This window comes from Athene cunicularia (assembly GCF_003259725.1).
Source record: "Athene cunicularia isolate RWA chromosome 5 unlocalized genomic scaffold, athCun1 chr5_part1, whole genome shotgun sequence".
In the NCBI taxonomy this organism is placed as follows: Eukaryota; Metazoa; Chordata; class Aves; order Strigiformes; family Strigidae; genus Athene; species Athene cunicularia.
In genome coordinates this window covers 26,774,360-26,797,885 of record NW_020799101.1, presented here as the reverse complement: position 1 = coordinate 26,797,885, position 23,526 = coordinate 26,774,360, and the positions used below count along the sequence as shown (strand labels likewise).

The following is a 23,526-nucleotide window of genomic DNA, read 5'->3' as shown; positions in this document are numbered from 1 at the left end:
ACACAGACATTAAATGTCTCAAGTCTGTAAAAATATTTGCAATCAAATGTACCTGTTCTGTATTTCCCTATTTTATGGGAAAGGGTCTTTTTCTCGCAAAAAAATAAAACTGTGCATTAATGAAATTTACAACAGATACTGAGAGATTTCACTAGGCCAGAAAAATATGCTGCCTTTAAAATAAATAATCCTATTAGAAATGAGCCCAGATTTCTAAGAGAAGTAATGAAGTACAACAGATATGTGAATTGAACCTACAATTATTTAAAACTTACTCAAATACAGAATTGAATCATTCTGTTTTACATAGTATTCTGGATGCCTGATGTGCAGTACATTGTTAAGGACTTATTTTGTGTTTAAGTGTACGTATTGGTATGTCTTTAAAATTTATGTCTCAAGATCCTTTACTACTCCTTATTTTACATAGACCTCAGTTATAATTTTTGCAGTCCTATGGCTGTTTCACAGTTTTTCTTTTTTTTAGAGCTGTCATGAGCCATGCTTCATTGTCCCACGTACTGAATGGCTCCAGAATAGGTTGTATACACTTGATGGGAAGCTCAGTTCTGTGTCTTCTACAGTCACTGAGATAGTACAAGATACTGATGTTTCCGGATCTTTCATTTGGGACTGCAATGCTTACATGGGCATTATATCATGATTCTGATTCCTTTCTTACTAGTGTTTTCAGAAAGTGTTTATTAAAATACTTTTTATCAATTAATTGTCTTTTGTTCTAACAGTCTGTCAGCTATGGGTTTTGGTGCTGATCTCAGACTACGTGCTTGTAATGTACTGTTTTAAAATGTGCTAACATTGTGTATTTCCCTAGTTCTAACAGTTGTTCCCCTGTCTTCCTGGTACTTCATCTGTTCCGCTTTTTTGTATAAAAGGGTTTTTTTCATAGGACAATGAACTGGACAAGACCTCTTATGGTTACCATATAAACAGTGAAATGTAATTTAGCTCACAATTTTCAGATCTTTAATCTTTAAAGTAGATGTTTGGTTGACAGCAGTAAGTATGCATGTGTATGCACACAGTAGCAAATGATAAATTTTTTATTCTTTGTCATTAAATTAAATATTTAAACAAAACAACCTTAAAACTTTTTTTCTTTCAAGATATGGTGTGTGTTTGGGAATTAGAGTAATCTCTTAGCGTGAAAAATAAAAGTATAAAGATTACACGTCTGTTTTCTTATAAAAGCTGGGTCCCAGATTTTGGAGGAGGGTCTTTTATTTGCTTGCTTTTCTAAAAACATGTATTACTTCCTTTATATCCACTTACTTAATACATAAAAGACAAAATCGAGCCTTATATTGGCATAACTAGGAGCAGAAATTCAACCCAACATTTTTAAGACTTTTTAAAACATTCTGCAAAATGTCTTTATCTGATACTAAACTTAGCTTTTTTTGGCATGCAATTGGACCAGGAAGAATCTGAATAATGGTGCACATTTAAAAAGCATAGCTCTAGTACTGGTCTGTGATTGTAACTTGCTTTTGTCTGATGCTTTCACTACTGCAGAAATGGTGATGGGGTTATTTACGTTAATTCATTTGGCTTGTTGAAAAAAATGTGCCCACACTCCTCTACTTAATGGGATTCTTTCCTCGTTGCAGTGCAAACGGCTGGAGCAGGAGCTTCATCATCTGAAAGAGCAGAACCAGACTTCAGCAAACAACACGAGACATCTGACTGCTGAAAACAATCAAGAACGTGCTCTGAAGGTAAATCTCCATTTCTTCTTGCAGGCAAATTAAGGTTGTAAGCCCCTGGTGCCAGCTTTCTGGGCTGCATATATCAGTTGTGTACATTTCGGCAGAAGTGAGCTATGGTGTTTGCCAACAACCCCTTCTTTAAACACAGATACAGCACCCTTCTGTTATGGTTTTATTTTATTTTGTGTATGAAAACAACAAGAAAAAAAATAACATATCCTCCAAATTATTGGGCTAGTAATTAATGCTAAATTCTTGGGGCCTGTCCTTGTGATATTACATTTTATAACGTGAAGAAAGCTGCAACTATTTGCCTCATGGTACCTTTGCAAAACTAATATTTTAAAGCATGGCTGTTTGATCTGCTCCCAGCAGTGTGTGCTATATTAATAACATTGTTGACCTATACTACTAGTGACCACATAGTTGATACTACTATTTGCAAAAGGGGAGCTAGTTGGAATTGGGAGGAGGAATAATAAGTCCTGTCAATAAGAATAAAAATGAGCAGAGAGGCAGAGAGGGTCAGAGAAAGGACAGTGTGAAGTGACAGGTTATTGCTGCTTTGAGAAAGGGAAATTGTAACGTCAGTGGAATTGATAGCTACATAACCAGCAATCTCACCGCTAGCCCTAATAAGAGACGATGCCAGGTAAGATGTACAAGCATCGTGTATACCTATCCAACCACTATATTCTTAAAAATATCTTTTATGGATAGTGGATAGTGGAGAGGCAATATAAATATTTAATAAATAAATACTCTGTTGATACTGAGTTGTTGTTTTAAAACTGTGTTTGGTTTAGGCAGTAAGATCCAAACGTATCTAATTTATAGGCAGATTTTCCTCTGCTTTCCTTTTTCTTTTTTAATATTCAGGAAACATAATTATTCATGAAACAACGTGACCAATGCAAAGTATAGGAATAAAGGTAAATTCTTGTATAGTTTGACATTTCTCAGTAAAAAAAGTATAATGAATAGAGGCTGTGTGCTCTATGTTCCATGGGTTTATAATTGTTATCAGAATCTGTGGTGAATATTACAAAATCAGGTGTGCAGTCCTGAGAGCAGTCCATTCTCAGATGACTAGAAATAGAGATCGTAAACATTCAGGGCTGTTTCTGACCACAATAATAATATTGTTTTGAACCTGGTATCACTAAAATTTAGTGCTTGCTGAGCATGCTACTTATTGAACACTTATTGTTTTTCATTAATTGCATGATGACTTGTTTTTTCTGTGTCATTGAAAATATTATGCATAGTCTTTCTGTTAGAAAATAGAAATGTTTTATTGAAACTACACTTTTTACATTTAATATTGCCTGATGTAATGCTTACAGAATAATTATATTTTCAGAGCAAGAAGTGACTTAATAGTTCAGGATTTCATTCTAAGCCTGATATTGCTCTCTGAGCACCTAATCTTTAAAGAATTTAATTTCTGGCTGTCATAGGCATTTTTTGATTTTTCAAAGTTAGAGGTTAATTGGTCATAGTCTTTTAGAGATGAGAATGTGGGGAGGAAAAAAGGACTGCTTTTCAATATTTGGTAAAGTTGAATTTTTTTTTAATATTGTGCCTCTGTAGAGTTTGTCTCAGTTAATTTTACTGTTACCTACAGTGAGGACAGGTCCATCAGAGTACTCCTTAACAGGCTGATGGGTCAAGTTGACTTCTTGACCTTGAAAACTTTAAAATGCCCCTGTGAAATGTTGGCAGAAGTTGTTAGCTTTGATATACAGCATATGAACACTCATCCTGATCTAAGCGTTCATGTAAATGCAGTTGCAGTTGCAGTTGCAGCCTAAAAATTATGGACTGGCTGGTAGGGATGAAGGTTGTGTCAGCGACCGACTCCTTTAGAAATGGGTTTGACCAGTGCTTCGGGCCTGGCTGCAGCTGGCCGGGGCGTTCCTGCTGCCGTCAGTGGCAGAGCTCCCTGCCAGAGAAATATCCAGCCAGAGCCCCTTGACAGATAACACACTGAGGTCTTGGCACACACCTCCCCTGTGAAACCCTCTTGTCAGTAGCTATTGTAAATGCTACATGTAGAGTGCATGTACAGACCTAGGAATCCCCTCCTGTCTCCTCTTTACTGCCAATCACCCTCTGATCATCTGACCATTTTCAGAAAAACAGGACAGGCCATTTGTGGTGCAGGGTTAAATAACACAACTATTTTTATTTTCACCATGATCCAGAGAACTAGATTTACTTTAACCACCTCTCTGTAAACTGGGAACTGCACTATGTACTATTGATTCAGTCCTGCAGGAGGAGTCCAGGTATTCCTTCTGTGTCTATGCAGGACAGTTTCTGTCAAGAAAGTTGAGTTTTTAAAAAATCTTTAATTTTCCCTACTCTCTTAAACTTAATTAACAGTGTCTGATTCAATTTGGCAAAATGTGTATTCTGGTGATAGGTAGCAGATGAGGAATTTGATCTGCTTTAGACTTTCTTCAGGGAGTAATGGGAGTGTAAACATCAGATGTGATGCAAGGATACTTGCAATCGTAACTTGATAAAAATACAGTGATCAGGACCAGCTAGATTAAAGATGGCATAAAAGATTGTGATAAAAGATGAGATCATTACCTCTATGGGGTCCTGAAATACGCTAATCAACAAAACCCAACAGATACTGTTTCTTACTTTTTAAAGTAATCTCACAGCAGTGAGGTGCTGAGAAGGAAAAAAATGTTGACACCAATCCACAAGAAACCTGTTTCATTCCATTGATAGTATGGCCTAATAGGTAAATTAAACTGCAAGCTTTTAGTTTTGTTTTTAGTTATTTTGCCTCACAGGGCTACTGCCACCCTTTTTTGAGGCAGTGGCAGCCCATAGACTTCTAAGTGAGGCAAAGCAGCAGAGACAGATTGTAACTGGGAGAGAGAAGTGGTGGCAGTAATTTGGACAGATCCAGGATCTGGAAATCACAGAGATGATGTAAGCACTATTGCACGCTTTGTTTTTACACTTTTAGATCCCATGTCATACCTGAGGATCGTGTGACAAATAGAAGATACGACACATAAGGCATGCTGCAGTATAGACCTATACTGTATTGTTTTATCTTACTGTGCAATATAACATCTGCATGTCTTTAGTAAGATAAGTCTTCTTAACTGATCTCTGTCATACATGTTAGTAGTATCTGATGTAAAATTTCCATATTCAATATATTTATTGCGTCGAACATTCCTTATAGTGATGTGGGCCGTTCAGTCCCACAATGCCAAACTGGTATTCTTAATGTTTATAATATTCTTATTGCTCATAGGGAATTGTATTAATTGAACAAATAGGCCAATTTCAAATCTTCCCTCCAGACAATGCCCACAACTGCACAGAGGTCATTCAGAGAAGCATGTGGGCCTCTATTTCCATAGTTAAAGTAAAATAATCCTCCTCTTTGTGAAACTATTTAAAAAAATCTCTTATAATATTTCAGATTGAATTATAGCTAAATCTTTTAGGGATAATTGCTTCCTAAGGGCCTATACATTTGCGCTCTTAGTACATTTTCATAAAATAAGATCTGCAGAGTGCTTTGCAGTTCTAATGTGTCAGGGTCTATACGTAAGATTATTCATTTGTACTTGGCCTTCATAATTAACATTTGGTCTCTACTGATTCTGATAAACGTATTCCCACAATACACTGAAATAGCTGACTCAATTAAACATAGGAAAGTTGAAGAATTGTTATTTTTTTCGTTAGTATTTAAATATTGTTGTGGATCATTTTATTGTTGTTAGCTTTGGGGTGTGAAGTTTTGAAATGCAGAGTTTTAAGTAATACATTTTCCTAAAGAAAAATAAAGATTTTGCCAGTGTGAATGTCCTTTTTACTCAGTTGAAGAAGGACAGGAAATAATTCTTGTGAAACAAATAACTTAATGTGAAAATTAATGGGAAATATTTAACTGGATTTGAATGAAACATAGGGAGAGGTGACAGGTTTTTTCCCAGGCCTGATTTATTTTGCAATTTTTAATTAGCTCGTACATTCTTCTTAAAGCAGCTATTAATCTGTTTTAAAGACCAGAGAGACATATTAATTTTACTTCCAAGCCAAACTCTCAAAATGGAGAGGACTGCTGTTTCATGATGGTATACAAATCAGGTGCCCTTTAGTAACCTAATGAGTTTAGTCCATCCAAGTATGATGTCATTAGAACTTGTAAAAATTATTAACCTTCTTTAGAGCTGTTAAGATGTTAATCTTTGGTTGTGATTGGCTTTTGTGATGTTTTTCTGACTGATCAATCTTTTTAGTTGCGGTTTTCTCTAGGATTTGTCCGACATGCTTCCATCATTTTATTAAGAATATCATAAATTTAGTCAGAGGCAAAAAAGTGACCTGAAGGACCTGTCAGAAATTTGTCAACAGTAGTGTCATAAAGCAGTTGTAGCTGATGTCATCTGCTTTCTGCTGACACATAAGAACTGTGTCAAGGGCAGGAAATCCAACATGCATAGAAGTTTGGTAGCTGTTCCAGCAATGATGCCTGTGAAAAAGCCACCCTAGAAGACTTAAATTAACTACTCCCTTATGTCTGTCATAGATTGTATTAAGCTCTGTTTTGATTCCCAGAATTTACCAGATTTTTAGAGTAGAAACCTTTTCTACATTTCTGCTTGACAATGGCAACCACAAAAACAAATCCAGATGACTAGTCAATGTATCATCTATGAAGAACACGATCCCAGGAGAATCTGATGTCACAAGAGTTTAAAACAAAAGTAAGAAAGCTTTAACATGAATTTTAAAATGTTTACTACTGTTGAAAAGCATGGAATATTCATGCTATTTAGGCATATAATATTGACTATAGAATAAAGTGCTCCTTTCAGAAGATCGTAACTGTGACCCTTATCTGCAAATCTAAGTAATTCTAAGTGGTTTTATGTTTAGTGTTTCAGAGTTGAAGTTTCAGACCTTCATTTTAATGAGTTTAGAGCTCTGGTTTATGGCTGTAAAGCCTCTGATTTGTTTCTGACAGAGCCACACGCTTTTGAAATATTCTGTAATCCAGGGAAACTTGCCTGAACCAGTGGTGGGAAGTTGTGAGATTTCAATCTCTTCTATTCAAATTCCAGTTCAGCATACAATTTTTACATTTTATTATATTTATTAATTGATTCTAGAAAACCATTTGAGAAAAGCCTTTAAATACTTCCATAATCATTTTATATGAGGCAACGGAGATGAGGTTGATTTATCAGGAACCTGGAACGTAAATTCTGAATGAGGCAAGGCCCAGCCACATCCAGAACACCACTCCGCCAACTTCGGCCATTTCAGCTGTTTCACTGTTAACTGCAGTGCTGTGTGAGTGATAGAAACCTGCTGCTGATTACGAATATTTTATAGCTAACAGATGAATAGCTATGTTATCCACTGGTGAAGTGGGTGTTACACCTTTCTCCAGTTTCTAGCTACAAAGTAAGTAGACATTACTCTGCAAAGAGTTTAAAACTTGCTGCTGATCTACTTGTTGGTATGGTGTTATTGTTTGGCAAAAGATGGTTTGAAATACTGTGCTTACTTCACAGTGGTTGGGTTTTTTTCAGTGAAGCAACTCAGCAGTTTTCATATGTTGGACAATCTACCCATTTCTCTCATAATTTGCTCTGAATTCCTCTGGCCACTATACACTGCTCCCTCTCTATCCAACAGAATATCAACCTGTGAAAGCTCAGCTTGAGAGAACATTCTGTGGAGTTAACCCTAAAGCAATCATAGTTTTCATTTTGGATGTCATGTGCTGCTACCTATAAAAGGGGCTGCTATCACATTTGCAAAAGTATTTATAGATATGTTTGAAGACTGTGATGCCAGGTTCATATTGGAAGTAGAAGGGGAGGAGAAGTAGATTGCAGATCTGCTGCTCACTGTGAGGAGATACACTGTTCCCTTGCATTTATTTATGATCCATATCTATTTTTCTGAAACTACAGGAACGTTTCAGAAGCAATGGGAATAGTTAACAGGCTTCCTGGAGGTTATCTCCAGCAAATAATATGTTGTTACAACTAATCCTGAAAAGTTCTTCATGCTATTCTTCCAATAACTCACACAAGGATAAAATACTAGAGCATTTATCAAGTAATCTGCAGTCTCTAACTTTGTCCAAGAGATGTTTCAGTAGTTCAGTTGCTTCTCCAAAGAATGGTGCGACTTCCTTCTTCTGCTTTCAGGAGAGTTGTCCAGTTCAGATTTGTAGAAAGCCACAATGAGTCCATTTTGCTCTCCAGTAGCTACCCTAAAGCATTATGTGCCCTCATACTGGGCAATGTAAGAGACAAATCTGCTACTCTGTCAGTAAAACTTGTTGTAAACCACATGAGATCACTATTAGTTTTTAGAGTGGAAGTTTGCTAAAGTTTGAATGTTTGAATGGCTTTTAAGTACATAGAGGCGGTAGAAATAAAAGACCTAGTAAAACCTGGAACATGATGCTGACAATCTGGATTTGGATAATTATGCACAAACATTTTTCTTCAGTTGCTGCTTCCTAGACACTTTATCAGACAGATACAGTTGCAATCTTAATTGCATTGAACAGAGCAGTTGCTTGTGCTGCACCCAAACCCACTTAATCACAAGGTCACTAAGGTTAGACCCATGTCTGTTAAGCCCTTATCCTGGTGTTATTAATTAGTACTGTACACCTCAGAGGGTATCGGTGTAAGCTGGTGTATCGTACCACAAATGAACACTAAAATGAGAATGTTTACAACTCCTGCAGAAATAATTCTGTCCATGTTCCACTTCAACATTAAGTTTCTGCATTCTTTGCTGCTTAAGTGGCAGTGTCTCCAAAAGCCATTGCTGCAGACTTCTGACCACCCACCCAGTTATCTGTATGTATGGAGAGGTAGAGAAAATAACTCATATAACCCTACAGTGACCAACATTCCCCATCAGTCCCGGTGGAAAAAATGGAAGCACTGGTCAAGTGGTCTTTAAAGCACTCAGTTGAAGTTTCCTTGAACCCAACTGTTCCTTTCAGCCAGATGTCATAACCTGGTCATCTGGTCAGTTTGGGTCCAGAGATCCTCAGCCAGGGATTCCTCCTTCATCTGCTGTCATATATTTACAAGTGTAACAGTTTTCTTATGTGTATCCCCTATAGGCAGAAAGTGACTAATGTAGCACTTGTATTTGACCATGAGTCAAAAGGTGAAGTTCAGAAATTCAGTCTGCTAGTATCACTTTCAGTGACCAGTTTTGTTAATTGGGGTTTTTTTTTGTAGCCATCCAGGCTGGTAGGCTTTATTTAGTTATGCAGATCTTGACAGAATAGTTATTCACAAGTGACAACTACATTCTTAGTGACTGTCTCCTCCCATCTGGTAATTAATGTTTTAGCACTGACAGACATTTTAATTAACTGACCAAAAATATCTTAATTTGTATAGGGAGTTGAAAGTTTAAGTAATAGCTTAAATGTGACATAAATAAATAATACAGTGTTTTCTCCTGATGAAAAACAATGGAAATGAATTGTGAGATGAGACACTTTCCCTTCACTGAGAGTGAAGTTGTCCAGGGTCCCTTTAGAAACACAGGCTTCCAGAGTCTAATACATCTGATTTATATGAAACATCTGCCTGGGAGTTGAAGAGAAATTATGTTTGGTAACATATTAGTAGTTGCATAATTTTCAGCGGACAGCTTGTGATGTCATTAAGTGGCTGTGTAGATAGGCATCAAGGCCGTTTGTATTGGTTCACTAAGGCATCACTATAGGCCAGAATTTTGAACTCCTTCAAGCCTTGGGTGGTTTTTCAAGTTGAAGGAAACAAATAGACATACGCAAGTTCTCATCTTTGCTTCCTTGGATGCACTGGTTGTGCCACCTTCCTATATCTGTAAGGCTGTCCTTTCACCGACAGCACTGTCGGGCATGGTAGCTCTATGTGTACAGCGTTCTCTGCACAGCAGCTCCTCAGGATTTCTTGGACTTCATTCAAATGAAAGAAGATCAAGCAATTTACTGTGACCTTAAGTCTTTCAGAATTGTTTCAAAGCAAAGTAGTATACGGATGAGAGTGAACATTTATTGGCAGAACGTTTGTTCTGAAAATGATCCTGAGAGGACTTGCATCTAACTAATTATGCTTGTCTAGAGCACTATATGTCTTAACGAATTTTAGCATGCTTCATATTACCTGTAAACATCTGCACAAGAATGGTACTGAATGTGTCTTGATAGACTGAACAGACAGTGTCTTGGCTAAAAGTTTGTTCACCTTGCCTGAGGAGTGCAAGTCTTCCTTCTCTTCTGTTAACAGATGCTGGACATCTCTTAGCCAAAACAGATATATTTATTGAACTTTGATTTAGTTCTAAGCATTAAGGAATTCATTGCTCATTCACACTTCAGGTTTGATGTCAAGTTTCATCTGCTCCTCTAAAAATTCCTTGGAAGTCTGTTGCTTTTTAGTTGACAACCTTCAAATGTCTCAGCACCAGATTACTCTTGACAATCTTAAACATCAACAAACTATATATACTATAAACATGCCTTTGTCATTGGAGATGATGTGGTCATTCAAACCTTTTGGCTGAGTCTTGTTTTTTGGTTTCCATTTCATAGGTGAAAATTGTCTTCCCATGAGGTCAGTCAGTGTTACTACTTTCAATTAGCAGAAGTATTATTTCTGATGAATGCAGCAGTTTCTTGGAATGCAATTTCCTGGTTTCAGGTTATTCTAAATCTGGATTATCGTTCTCACAGTCATCTAGGCTGCTTCCTCATCGTCACTTTTGGTATGCAAAGAACCATCTCTTTCATGATAAAAGGCTTCTGTGACCACGAACTTCCTGTTGACAAAGCCCTCTTGTCCATGTTTGTTATGTAACCATTCTGTAATTGTGCATCTGCACATATTATATTAATTTAGCATTTTACAAATACTTTGCACTCTTCCTTCTAACAGGATAGATTCCACTTTGTATGGTTGATTCTCTTGATAGCTGTTTGGATGACTTCCTTGAAGTTCCTTCTTTGCTCAGTGATGCTGCCACTTGGCCTTCCAGTTTCAAGGATGCTTTTTGTTTCATTTGTAAATGTTCTGCAGCATTTTTAGGTTTTTGCCTAAGCTCTGTTAAAGGACTTAAGAACTAGAATAGTTTATGGGCCTGGGGCAGATCTCAGATATGTGTATCCTAGAAATACATGTTCTGAATTGAAAAACATTCTGAAGTTATAGAAGATGTAACAAACTATGCAGGCATCCTGTGGCCAGATAGAAAGCTGTCTGCTACCTGCTCTTTCACTCATCTTGATAGAGGTGATACCCATGCCTTACACCAATTTTTTCTTTAATTTGTTCTAAAGTACACTTAAATTCATCAGTATCTTGTAAATTAGAATCACAGACTCTAATATGTAAGCAAAATGTACTGTAGAAACCACAATCATATTATAAAAATGAAAACTGTTTAGCTCTAATGATAAGTTTCATTGCCATCTCCAATGGTATAGTTTATCACCCCAGTCATGGGTTCATTTTTCCTTCCTTCTGCCCATTAACATGTCAATAGTAGTACTACTATGAACCTTTGTAACATCTGAGGAGGTGTCATATTGCTGCACTTCAAACAGCTATAAAAAATAGTCTTTCACTTCCCCACTAGTATGGAGCTTCATTTTGGAATTACATGGGTCAGGAACAAAGGGCATATGTTAATCTAATTGTAAAACAATCATGAAGCCTAATATATCAGACTTACTATAGACTTACTAGAAGACTAGGACTCCCTCCTTTACTTGCCACTTTCTGATACTGTAAAACGTATTTCCAATCTTAGTTAGAAGATTCTAAATCTGAAGCCATTTTGTACATAAAATAGTAACTGTTTTCCACAATGTTTAAAGAAGCCATTAGCGTTAGTTTCTATTAATAATATCATCCCTATTCTTCACTGACATAGTTTTCCAAGTATCTATCAGCATTGTATCATAATAAAACAAAGTACCAAAAATAATTAGCCAAGTTAAGTTTTTCCTTCTTCACAGGTACCAAGTATTAAATGATGCTGGAGACAAGATATCAGATTTAATGAATGAAGAGGAGGAGTGACATTCTTATGTATTACTTTTTATTTCATTAATCTTGCTTCTTTCTCCATATGAAATCTGTTATTCATACAGGCAGAAATAAAGTGTGGTAAATCTTAATTTTCAATCATTTTTTCATTGTCTTAATGTACACTCTTTATTCTGCACAGGACAACGATTCTCTTTTGTTTGAGCAGCAACTGTAAAAAAAAATCTTGAGCCTGAGTGCATGATGACATGTCAGTTATTTGTCCTACAATAAAATGTATAAAAGGTAGTAACCTAAGCTCTTGTGCAAAAAGCAAGCTACAGGGTCATTAAATAGCAAAGGTCTTGCTCTGACCCATCCATGACCTCCTTATCTGAAACGCCTCTCAGAATTGATAGAATCTACTTTAGATCTTGGGTAGACGAAACCAGGGATAGGATAGAGGATCGATATAAATATTTCAGAATTTTACATATTTACTACAAAGGAATCTTTGGTCTTTATATGTTTATCTTTCTGTTCAGAAACTGAAGAATAGAAACTTCTGTTCAGAATTGGAGAACTCTTTCCTAGAATTTTGCATGCAAGTGATCATATGAAGTATGGTTCAGAGTAGAAAGGGGACAGATGGTAAAAGAAGACACTGAAACATTTGGTCTTAGTATGATTGTAAGGCTGCAGACAAGCTTTGATTCAGAAGCCTCAGGGTGCTACATGTTTGCTCTTATTTATCTTTTACTGTAATCTGAAAGCCTCTTCTGTTCTGTTCCCAGGTGAGAAACTTCAGGTTTTAAAATGAGATGAAGTCTAAAAAACCCATGTCCAGAAAGTGCAGCTTGGTGACATCATTTACTTAGCGGAGTCGGGACTCATTTTGCCCGTCCTTTTTAATTCCCATATGTTTATTTGGTCTGGTGCAGAGGCACATTTTTGATGTTAGGGCACTTGTGCTCCTAGATCACCGAGAAACTTTTATAAATCCTTTTCTTTTCCCCATAAATAAGAGCAAAATCCTGATTTGACTTACATGTCTGTGGCCACGCAGAGGTGTAAAGGAAAAGTGGACTTTGCCATTCACATATTTAGGTTGCTAAGGGGAAGAGATGTGCTCCTTGTGTGCAGTAGTGTGTATTTCTACCTGAGCAGTATACAGGTCATTAGGAGAACACTTGAAAAGCAAAAGGAATGAATGGACTTGGACTTATTTTGATATTTTTTCTTCTATGAAAGTGGTCTTTATGAAGTAAAATATTCCTCACCTGTCTTCCAGTAGATCTCCACAGCTTTTCTCATGAGATTATGGATTGGCAGCTGGACTTTGACTTTTCTCTAGCAGTAAGCTTTAGAGCAGTACTATACATTAGGAGTCAAGTATTAAACTTGATAATTCCAGACCTTAATCATAAAAAACATTTGCACACACAGTGGTATACCACCTATTCAGAAAGGATATTAATACTACCTTTATTTATTAACACAAGCACAATAGAATTTTGGCATACAAAATACACAGCCTTGTTTTTTATTATATGAAGACTCGAAAGGTGTAAAGTTTCACATTAGCAGAAGTATATCAATGCATTAGAATTTCAACTCAACATATATTAAGTTTATCTTCATATTTAGAAACAACGCATGCATAGCTCTGTCATGTAGCTGAATCAAAATTGCTCATTACACTTGCACAAAAAATGAATTATTCACTGAAAACACTCAAAAAAAGGTCTGATTTTCTCCTGTAAATACATTTGCAATTAAAACTTCAATTTCTTATGCCTCCAAAATTCAGTCAACTGTGTTGTTACTTCCAAAATTCAGCCTTAGGGGTAAGGTAAATATATCTTACAAAGAAAAAGCAATAAAAAGGTGAAATTAGAAAACAGCTGTCTTCAAACTTTGGATAGGAAGCTGAAGTAATAGTAAATAAGTGTACATCACATTGCCTTAACATGGTATTAATGTGTATTGGTGATTGTGTTAAGCTGCTAAGCAGCCAAATTTGCAATTTAAAATTAAACTCAAAGACGCAAATGTCATTTTGTACTTAGATTCAATATATAAAGAAACCTTCTGGGACTTTATTTTGTGAACTGTGTTGGTTGATACTGCATTTTCCATCTCCAGAAGTGATTCTCCACTGAAGAACAGATGTCATCTTTCACAGTTTTACTAGACAAATTCCATGCATTTCATAAATTCACCATTTCCTCATGGATCACATTCAAGATGATTATTTCAATGCTTGTTTGTTTATTAAAGAAATACCTGCTATGCTAGCGGGGTTATTAAGATGGTGGTGGCATGACTTGCGCATAAATTTCTTTCTTTACAAATATCTTTGCCACATATTTTGAAGAACTAGGTTAACTTATTAAAAAAAAAAACAACAACCAAACAACATAATTAAAAAAAAAAAAAAGTTTAAACTATCTTTTACATTAGAAACGTCATTTGGACCAGGCTTTCAAACACTGAAAGTAATCTTGTAAATTAGGCCCGATTCTGTGCACATGTGACTGTGCACACAGTGACTACTGAAGACCAGCCCTGCTGACGTTAATACTTACTGCTATAGGATCTAAATTTTGAGAAGTTCACCCTTTCTTGCTTTGATCTCGGTGCTTGTGAGTTCCACATGCACTTAAATTTTAATGGGACTAGGTCCCAAATCTGTGAAGCATTAGGCTCTTATACAGACATCTAAGCTGTTATGACAATATTCAGAGGTCAGAAGAAATTCTCTTCAAATTTATTTTCATAAGCTAGGTATCTTACATGACACAATGACATTTGGTAAGAATACATAGATACTTTGCTAGTTCTTTCAGAAGAGCTCAGACCAGAAGGCATTTTAACAAGAAGGAAAATCTTTGATGTCCACATTAAAAGTCTATTACGCTTTCTCAGTGAAGAATATCATATCCCTTCAAAACCTTTCCACCCAAATTCTAATTAAGAACACCTGTATTTTAACCAGGCTTCTTACTGAGTTCTTGGAAAAAAAAAAGAATGAATCATAAAATACCTCATTGCTGTGGTACTTTAATCCTTCATCCTATCTTCTGGAAGGATGAAACTATCTAGTACAGGTTTCTAGTTTAAAAACGGAACTGTGTTTGTTCCACTGTAAAACAAGTGAGTAAATGGTCTGAATACACTACTTGGTGTCAACTAGCTGCATTTTGAAGAGATACAGATTTCAAACTTTTTCCTTGCATATAGTCTGGAGGAGACAGTATACCAAACATTATTATTTTTTTGTATTGTGTTACACTTTTAAGCATTTAAGAGTATCACATAAAATTAATTGGTTTCAAGTGGTTATCTGCTCCTATTTCTTACAGTTGAGCTGTAATTGTTTTAGATGTTGGAGGAGAGAGTGGCAGAGTGACTGGGAGGAGAGTGAAACCTTGGAAATGCTGCTGATAGCTCCTTCAATTTGGAATTGTCGTACAACAGTAACAACAAAAACACTTGTTTCCCAAACTAGATAAAATAAAATCTGTTTATCTAGCCTATTAAATCTGGGTGCCAACTTTCAAGCAGATGCAGTTTTAAGCTCTGTAGATGGTAAATCCTGAAACATTTGGTCTCTAAACAAAAAGCTGACATCAAATAGAGCATTGCTGCTAGATACAGTAATGGTGTATATATGCTGCATTCACATAAAATAGGGAAATGATTGCTTTTTTGTATGTTGCTTGGGGTTTTTTTCTTATGTTAGAGTATTAAAACAGATATTAAATTTTATCATTAATGCGGTGCGTGGTCTCTCTTCAAATCCCCTTAATTACAGATTGACTCCAAGGATTACACAGCATGGATTTTAATTTTAACTGAAACAAAAAGAAAAGCTGCTTAAAAATTATTCTTGCTGAGTGACTTGTTGGACCACAAAACAATTTTTAACATCTTTTGACAAGTGTTGTCAAATTTAAAATATTAAAACAGAGCTAAGTGCACCTTCAAACTCCAATTGTGTCATCTCTACTTCCCAAATAAAATGTTTTATTAACTTTGTCCTCAGAAAGGAATGTCTGCTTCTCATATTTTTGTTTTTTCAGTTATTCTTTAGGAGAAAAAGACTCAGTCTTGCTGAGATGTGTTTATGTTTGAAGAAAGTGACATCAGACTTCATATTTCCTTTCTTCAGTAATTTGAGAAAAATTACCAAGCAGAGTTGATGTTGTAGCAGCAACAGCGTATTTCACACCCTTGCATTATTTCCCTTCTGACCCCTATCTTTAAGACTTAAGAGCTCCACTCTGAAAACTTCATTCCAGCCTGAAATTTAGAATAGCATGTCTGAGTCCAGAAACAACATTTTCACAAATTGGGGCCTAATCCAGTAAACTTCACACAGGAAGCTATTTATGTGAGTACCTATTATTCATCTGAATAAAACTTTAGGGATCAAATTTTTAGTCTTTTTCTTTTTTTCCCTATTTCTTGAAAGATAAAATAAGCTTCCCCATTTGTTTCATTAAGTACAACTCCTTTTTCACACTTAAAGTTTATTAGTATTTTTTACAGTTTTACTGCATATCTCCTGCCAGTTTTTTAAGACACATAGAAAAAAAAAAGAAGTTGCTCTTCAGAGCTGTGTCAAATAATAAATATCTAAAGCTGAGTGTCCACAACTTCTCTTGAAGTTAGGTGCAGCTGAAAGTGCCTCTTATCTCTCAATGTGGATGCAAGTTTCTTGCTTCAAAAATCGGCTCCTATTGAGACTGAGTAATAACTTTGAATACAAAAGGCTGGAGGAATGAGAAATTAGCTTTTGACCAGGAGGTCACTGTAGTGCTGAGGGATAAATCTATCATTGCTGTTTAATGGTAGTTAGTGGTTTGGTAAAGTTCCTCTAACTCAGTCTGTTAGCTTAAAACATACATTCTGAGACTTCACAAATCTGCAGGCAAATAACACTGCTACATCTTTGTATGGGGTGAAATTTTTGTGCTTGGAAAGGGTTATTTCAACAAGCTTTTCTCTCTCTTTTTTTTTTTTTTTTCTGTCTCTGAATTGTTGTGATCAGAATGTTTAATAGTTTTCTCCATTAGTGTACTCGTGTCCTTTTTTTTTTTTTAATGGATCACATTAAACTCTACTATTTTGTATTATAGCTAAGCATAAATCCTTCCAAATTTAACAGAAAAGTATTTTTAATGCAAACCAATGAACAGGCTAATTTATACACAATATTGTTCAGTCTGATTTGTCCATTATGTGTAATAGTCTCAATGGTATATGATTTTCAAGTCATGTGTGCTTAATGCAGAGACCAGAAATTACAACAAATGAGGCAAAAAGAGTGAATACGCTTGCTCTCTATGGCTTTTGTTGCAGTCTAACATATGTGGGTTAATAAGTGTACTCGTGTGTGTGATTTCTGTTAAGTGTTCGTTAGGTAATACACAGCAGCGTGAGTGATGCTGACTGCTGGCAGAAGTTTGATGCTTTACATTCATTACAGTTATGTTTTCTTGGCTATATTCAGTAAAGCTTTAAATGTATTATTGGTTAGACTTCTAATATAAAAGTATACAACATAGTTCATTGTTTTTGTCAAAAACAAGATAAAATGGCCAAAAGAAATAATAATGGCTGATTTTTAATGTAAAGTTCAATTTTCTAGTTGTCTTTTGAGGCCTGTTTTTTGAGACTGTGAACTATTTTGAATGCCCAGTGAAGTTAATAGGGAATGAGGAGGGTCAGGGCTGTTGAGACAGATCCTTTGATCAATAATACTGTCTCTTTACCACACTGGACAAAATCTGGAATAAAGAAAAATCCTGCTTGTGTCCTAACATAAATAAATGTATGCATGAGCGCTGTCTATCTTATGAAGTCGTTTATGTTTGTTTAAGTTGGAACACAGGACGCACAGTAAGTCTGGTGTCTGTTTTTTGTAACTGGGGTGTGTAAGTGTATTCACCAAAAAGAAAATCGTTCTGGAATCTAAAGGCTGATACTGACAGGAAAAATCATGCATTACAAGACCTGATTTTGACATGTTAACTTTTCAGCACTGCAATACATTCACTGTTGGTATAGGTGTTAGGTCATGCTGATTTGAATGTAAAATTCTAGGATTTTTTTCTGGATCTAGCTTTTTATATTTAGATTATGAACCAGTTCTGCATTTTGAAGTGGGGAGTGTTGCTGGGGCTCTTAGTTTCAGTCCATCTCTGTTAATTTACCAGTTTTTCAGAACTAAATTTTAATTGTTGATAGCTGTTTCTTTTTTTTTTTTTAATATATTACTTTTTTTCCCTTGCACATCAACTGCATAAGTGAAGAGTATCTACATGATTTGTAGGAATTTGTTGTGCTTTTGCTTTCCATACTTTTTCTCTAGCTCGTCAGCACTTCATGGCTGTTAAACAGGATGTGCTGTTTCCTGGAACAGCTAATTTACAAGAGAGTACTTTTTCAGTTTTGTACATATTCTTGCACAATAATCAAAAAAACAAGGTTTATTCTTTTGGTTTGGGAGATTTGTGGCTTTTTTGTTGTTGTTGTTATGGGGTTTTATTTATTCTTTTATCCGCTGGATTAAATTTCTCGTTTAGTTATTGCAAAATTCCCTCACTGTCTTTTTAGTTGAACCTGAATCATTAAAACAAGGAGTCTGAGTTACGTTTGAGGAAGGAAAAGTTCAAACGAAACATGGTGCTTGCGGGTAAATCAGTGGACACTGAAAATAAAATAATTAGAAATAGAACAGCTCTTTATTTTATGTGACTGATTTGGAGTTGGCTACATCTGAAAAAGAATGAAAAAATGATCTCTGCTTTAGATTTGCCAAACAATGCTATAAGCCCCGAGTTATTTTCAGGTGGTGAAAGGTGAAACATTTGACATGTTCTTTTTGGGCAATGCTTTAAAAAAGAGAGGGCGGGAAAGAGGCGTTGCCACATCAGAGTTAAGGGTGTTTGTGGTTGTCCATGACAGCGGCTCCAGTTTTAAAACACCTGTGTTTACTTTCCAGCTTTTCTCAATCGGCCTGAAAGTGGCCTAAGAATGGCACAGACAGACCTGCAGTATGGCTGTGTTGCCTTTGCAACACACACACACACACACACAGAGAAAAAAAAAAAAGAAAAAAGAGATAAATCTCTTGTTATGCAGCTAATCATTAACAGCATTTTTGTGCCTAGCTGAAAACATTTTGAACTTTTCTAAATTTTTATAGTCTTTCAGATAGTGCCTGTATTTTTTTCCTAAATTATTAAGCTAAATTTTTATCTTTGATATTTTATTTTCTAGCAAAAGTAAAATCAACGTAGTGTTGGTTTGTGAGGGGTTTTTTAGTGGTAAATGATAATAGCAAAACCTGGTATTTTTGTTGCAAAGCAATATTTCATTCCAATATTAAAAAAAAAAAAAAAAAAAAAAAAAAAAAAAACAAAAAAAAACAGGCATAGCCCTCCCTCTGCCACACTCCCTGAAAAACAGAAACTCAAATTGCAACTCTTTGAGTTTTGCTTAATAAAATCCTAGTATTTGATGTGTATTAACTTTCTGTAATATGGTAGTTTGCTTTTCATTACATAAATAGCTTGTCCTGCAATGGGTTATAGAGTTAAGTGTAAAATAGTCATGTCTTGAAAACTGAGTAATGGAGATTGAATTATTTAAAAAAAAAAAAAAAAAAGAGATATCACATTTTCTGGGGTTGCTTAGAAATTTTAAATTCATTTATGGGTCAGTATTTAAGATATTCATGTGATGAGTGACATATTTTTTTACTACTGCTCCAAATTTATTTATTATTGCCTCATGTTTTACAAACTTTTTTTGCTTTTAAAAAAAGCCTTATCTGCTTTCCTCTAGGATTTTCTAATTGATGTAACATCTATTCCACCTTCTACTCCATATGACATGCCTGACATTCCTTTTTATAAAAATATGTTTCCTTCATAATTATATTTGTTCTTCGTTATGGATCACTCAGTATAGGACAGGTTTTGTTTTCTGGACATAGAATTAATAAGCAAAAGAAAATGCAGTGCTGATACAGAAGCACAGGTGATTTCTCCCCTAGGTTGATTTCTTTTTATAATTGTGAGCTTAATAGACAGATTCAAGGTCACTATATGGGGATGAACAACGTGAAACCCCTTAACAAAGATAAGTAGCCTATACTGGAGCACAATTACTTAATACACGAATAACAGGATGACTCAGCAGAGCAAACTCGGAACATGTCAATCCCCTCCAGATCAAGCACCTCTAATAAACTGAGAAATTGTATCAGAATGATCTTCCTTTTTGATGCACAGCAGAGCAGCCACCTTTCCTGAGGGATAGGAAAAACAATACGGGTGCATACTCTGGCAAAGCTGACTTCTGCAGAACACACAGTGTGCTCTCAGCTGACTGCAAGGAAAGGTGCTCAGAAAATAGGGAGCTTTTAATGTCCCGTTTTTTCAGTGATTCAGTTAGAAAATCTGGAAGGTGTTCGTTTGAATCAGCCTTGAACACAAAGAGCCTGTATGCTAGATCCTCACCTGAGTATCTGCACAGTAGCATCACTGAAATCTGTATAGGAGTACTCTTTTGTATCAGTAAAGTATGTAAGCCAGTACCTTGGCTAAGAAACGGGGAGCACAAGAGGTCTAAAGAGTTCACAGAATTTATTCCAGTGGGCTGTAAATGTAATTAAATGACATGTCTAAAAGATAGAGAAGTTGTCACATTTATTCAATGACCAGGTGTAGATGTGCTTTAAAAGCAAGCTGGGTTATGTCAGTATATGAAAGGGGAAGAAAAAGCTTAGTGAATGTAACTATTTTTCTGAAGGCAGCACTGAGATCTTGATAAGAGGTAAATAGGTAGCTAATATTCAAAATATGTCTAAGTGGTTTGGATGCCTAGCTCTCAAGACTTTTAATGGTTTTACATATCTAACCCACTTAACAGTTTTTTGAATCCCACTAAGTACCTGTCTTGAGCTGTCTCAGCACCCCTAAAAATCTGATTGTTCACTTTTTGATCGCTGTTAAAATTACTCCACACTCCCTGTAAAAGCTGATGGTTAAATAAGAGCAAAATTAAAGATAGCAATTTCCTAGCAATTAAAACTTGAGAGACCTTAATATCTGAATTGCCTCTATGAAACATATTTATTCAGTTTGTACTTGTGACCACCTAGTAAATCACTCTAGCTGTTCACTTGGGGATTTTTAGCATTAAAATATCCGTGAAATACCACTGAGTCTTTACACATTCATTACAGATATAAGACAAAGTCAGCCAAATATCTAAGAAAAGGCATAATTATGTGAGCTGTAGACCAATTGTGCTGTTAGGGATGTGTACCTAAATGGGTACAGTTGTTCAGGTGGTTGCTCAGACCAGCCATAGATTGGCTGTCTCCAACCTAGACTGTGCAGCAGTGTTAGGGTGGTACTGAATCCAACACATAATACCTAGCATCTCGCCTGGAAATATTTCCACAAAGACTCTCAAGAAGAGCTCGTGTGGCCATTTGTAGTGAGTCTGTAAAGGAGGTTTTTGGGATCCCTCCCAAGTTTACCAGACTTTGCACTTTTCCTGTTCCTGTACTGGAATCACATCAACATTGAATGAATCTTCTGTCTTATGAAAATATAGCCAAAAAGGGACAAATACAGATGTTACAGTCTCTGCAGGTTTTGGTTGGGTTTTTTTTTTCCCTACTCAACAGTGCATTTGATACCACATACAACTGAAGTATCATTGATTCCCCTGCTGCAGTTTGGTCAAGACTTGTATGCTGGCAAGATTGCTTGTACCATCTTGCTTTTAGTCACTTTACGCCCTTCTGATCCAGGCGTAAGGAAACATCTTAAAGGGAGGATACATTTTCATCAGCCTCAGCACCACCTCTTACTGTGTTTCTAGGGGATATCACATCCTCAGAAGAGTGTACAAGTGTCAGGCAGTAGTACATCTCGTTCTGCACAGACCACATGGTGTTGTCTCACCTGATCTTTTTCAAGGTGCAGTTAGAGGGAAGCTGAACAGTTTATTTGGCTTGTTTCTAAAATACATCAATATCTGAGATTTGCAAAGCAATTCTTATTTGTAAACTTCATGCAGTGGATTTGGCTTCTCCGTTCAGTACTTGCCTTGGGAAAGTTGCATTCTTAATCACTGGATACATCAGCTGCTAACTTTCATCCTCTCAGGGAGGTTACCACCTGCAAAGCCTTTACTGGTATATATACTTAATTTATAGAAGCTTTCACTCACTGTAAAAACTCAAAAATTTATCTGTCTTTTCACTTTTCAGTCAGAGACTCTCAAGAACAAAAAGAGGTAGTGAGGTTCACATATGATCCACATTTATGGCCGTGTCTGCAGCAATTGTACATACAGTCCATGGGAAACAACTGTTTAAAAATGTCCTGGTTTGCAAATATGAGGCTCATCTTCATCATCTTGATGACCTTTCATTGTTCTGTTCTTTTCCTGTGTACCAATGTGGCTGGAAGGCTTCTGTGGTCTTTAGATCACAGTCTCTTCTGGACAGAAATTATTTCTCAAGAGAACACTACATGAGAATATACTTTAATTTTAATATGGTCAAAAAAGAGAAAGGATTTTATATGAAGTATCTAGCAAGCAGATTTGTTAGCCGTGTTTCCTTAAGAAAATAAGGGATATATGATTATGCACTCTTTTAATCTTCTGATTTTTAGCTACTTTCAACCAAATCTGACAGAAGAATAACAGTTGAATCCCTAACAGGGTTTCTCTCTTCTACTCAGTTACCAGTTTTCATGAAACTCCTAGTGTCCTCCTCAAGGAAAAGTCGATGACAACTTTATCAGTAACCATTACAGTTTAGTAGGAGACACCTGTGCAACAGGATACCACTACTGTCCTAATGATGGACGAAAAAATTAAGTGAAATGAGGTGGAGATACTGTAGTAAAAAATAGAAAGCTGTAGAGGGTATAGGTAGAATCCATTCATTTATGAGGACATTGGAAGGAATATGAGGTTGTTATTATGAGGAAAGGTGGTAGGAGGAAAGTGTAAGAAAGAGAGGGAGGGTGAAGATCAGTATCAGACAGGACTTCGTTATTATTGCTGATATTGAAGAACTCACTTGATTTTTATACTGTTTTTTAAAGAGATTCTTTTGCCCAAGGAATTACAAACATTTTAATGTCAATATAAACTTTCTTCTTTTTTTTTTTCTTTTGTTTATCAAAATACTGCATCTAGTAGCAGAACTGCAAATTTTAAATCTATCATGAGTAGTACAGCCATGGTGGAGAGCTTCAATCGTTTCTCTCTGTTGTGCTTTTTATGCTACATTTAAAGTGATGACATGAAGCCATGAAGGGTTTTTAACTTATCAAATTGAAGTCTACGCTTTTCATTAGTTTTTAATAGCATGAACACCGACTGATCTCTGGCAATTTTGGGGGGAGTAGAAGATTAAAAGAGATGGTACTTGAATTAAGTTGATGTTGAAAAGATACTGGCACCAAAACCACCTTTCATAGTTTTAAATTCATTTGCTTTTGTGGTCAGAGTCATTCAGTGGCATTTTTGATTTGGAAAAAAAAAAATTAAAAAATAATTTTTGATTTTTCAACAAGTCGAAGAGAAGTGAGTCTTACTTTCCTATACTTAGAATAATTTCACTTATTTATCTTTAGAAGAATATTCTGTTTACTGTTTCAGTACTAAAACCTTTTTAGATACATGTTGCTTACACAAGT

The 23,526-nt window shown here is 35.8% G+C and overlaps 1 protein-coding gene across 2 annotated transcripts in view; it reads left to right on the top strand.

Annotated features, from left to right (window-relative positions):
- The window catches only part of MIPOL1 (mirror-image polydactyly 1), a 171,032-nt gene that overhangs the window by 69,824 nt on the left and 77,682 nt on the right, over positions 1-23,526 (top strand). For both annotated transcript variants that reach the window (XM_026849995.1, XM_026849994.1), the window contains one exon: positions 1,632-1,739. In XM_026849995.1, coding sequence (XP_026705796.1) covers positions 1,632-1,739 — 108 coding nt within the window. The remainder of the gene's footprint in view (positions 1-1,631; positions 1,740-23,526) is intronic.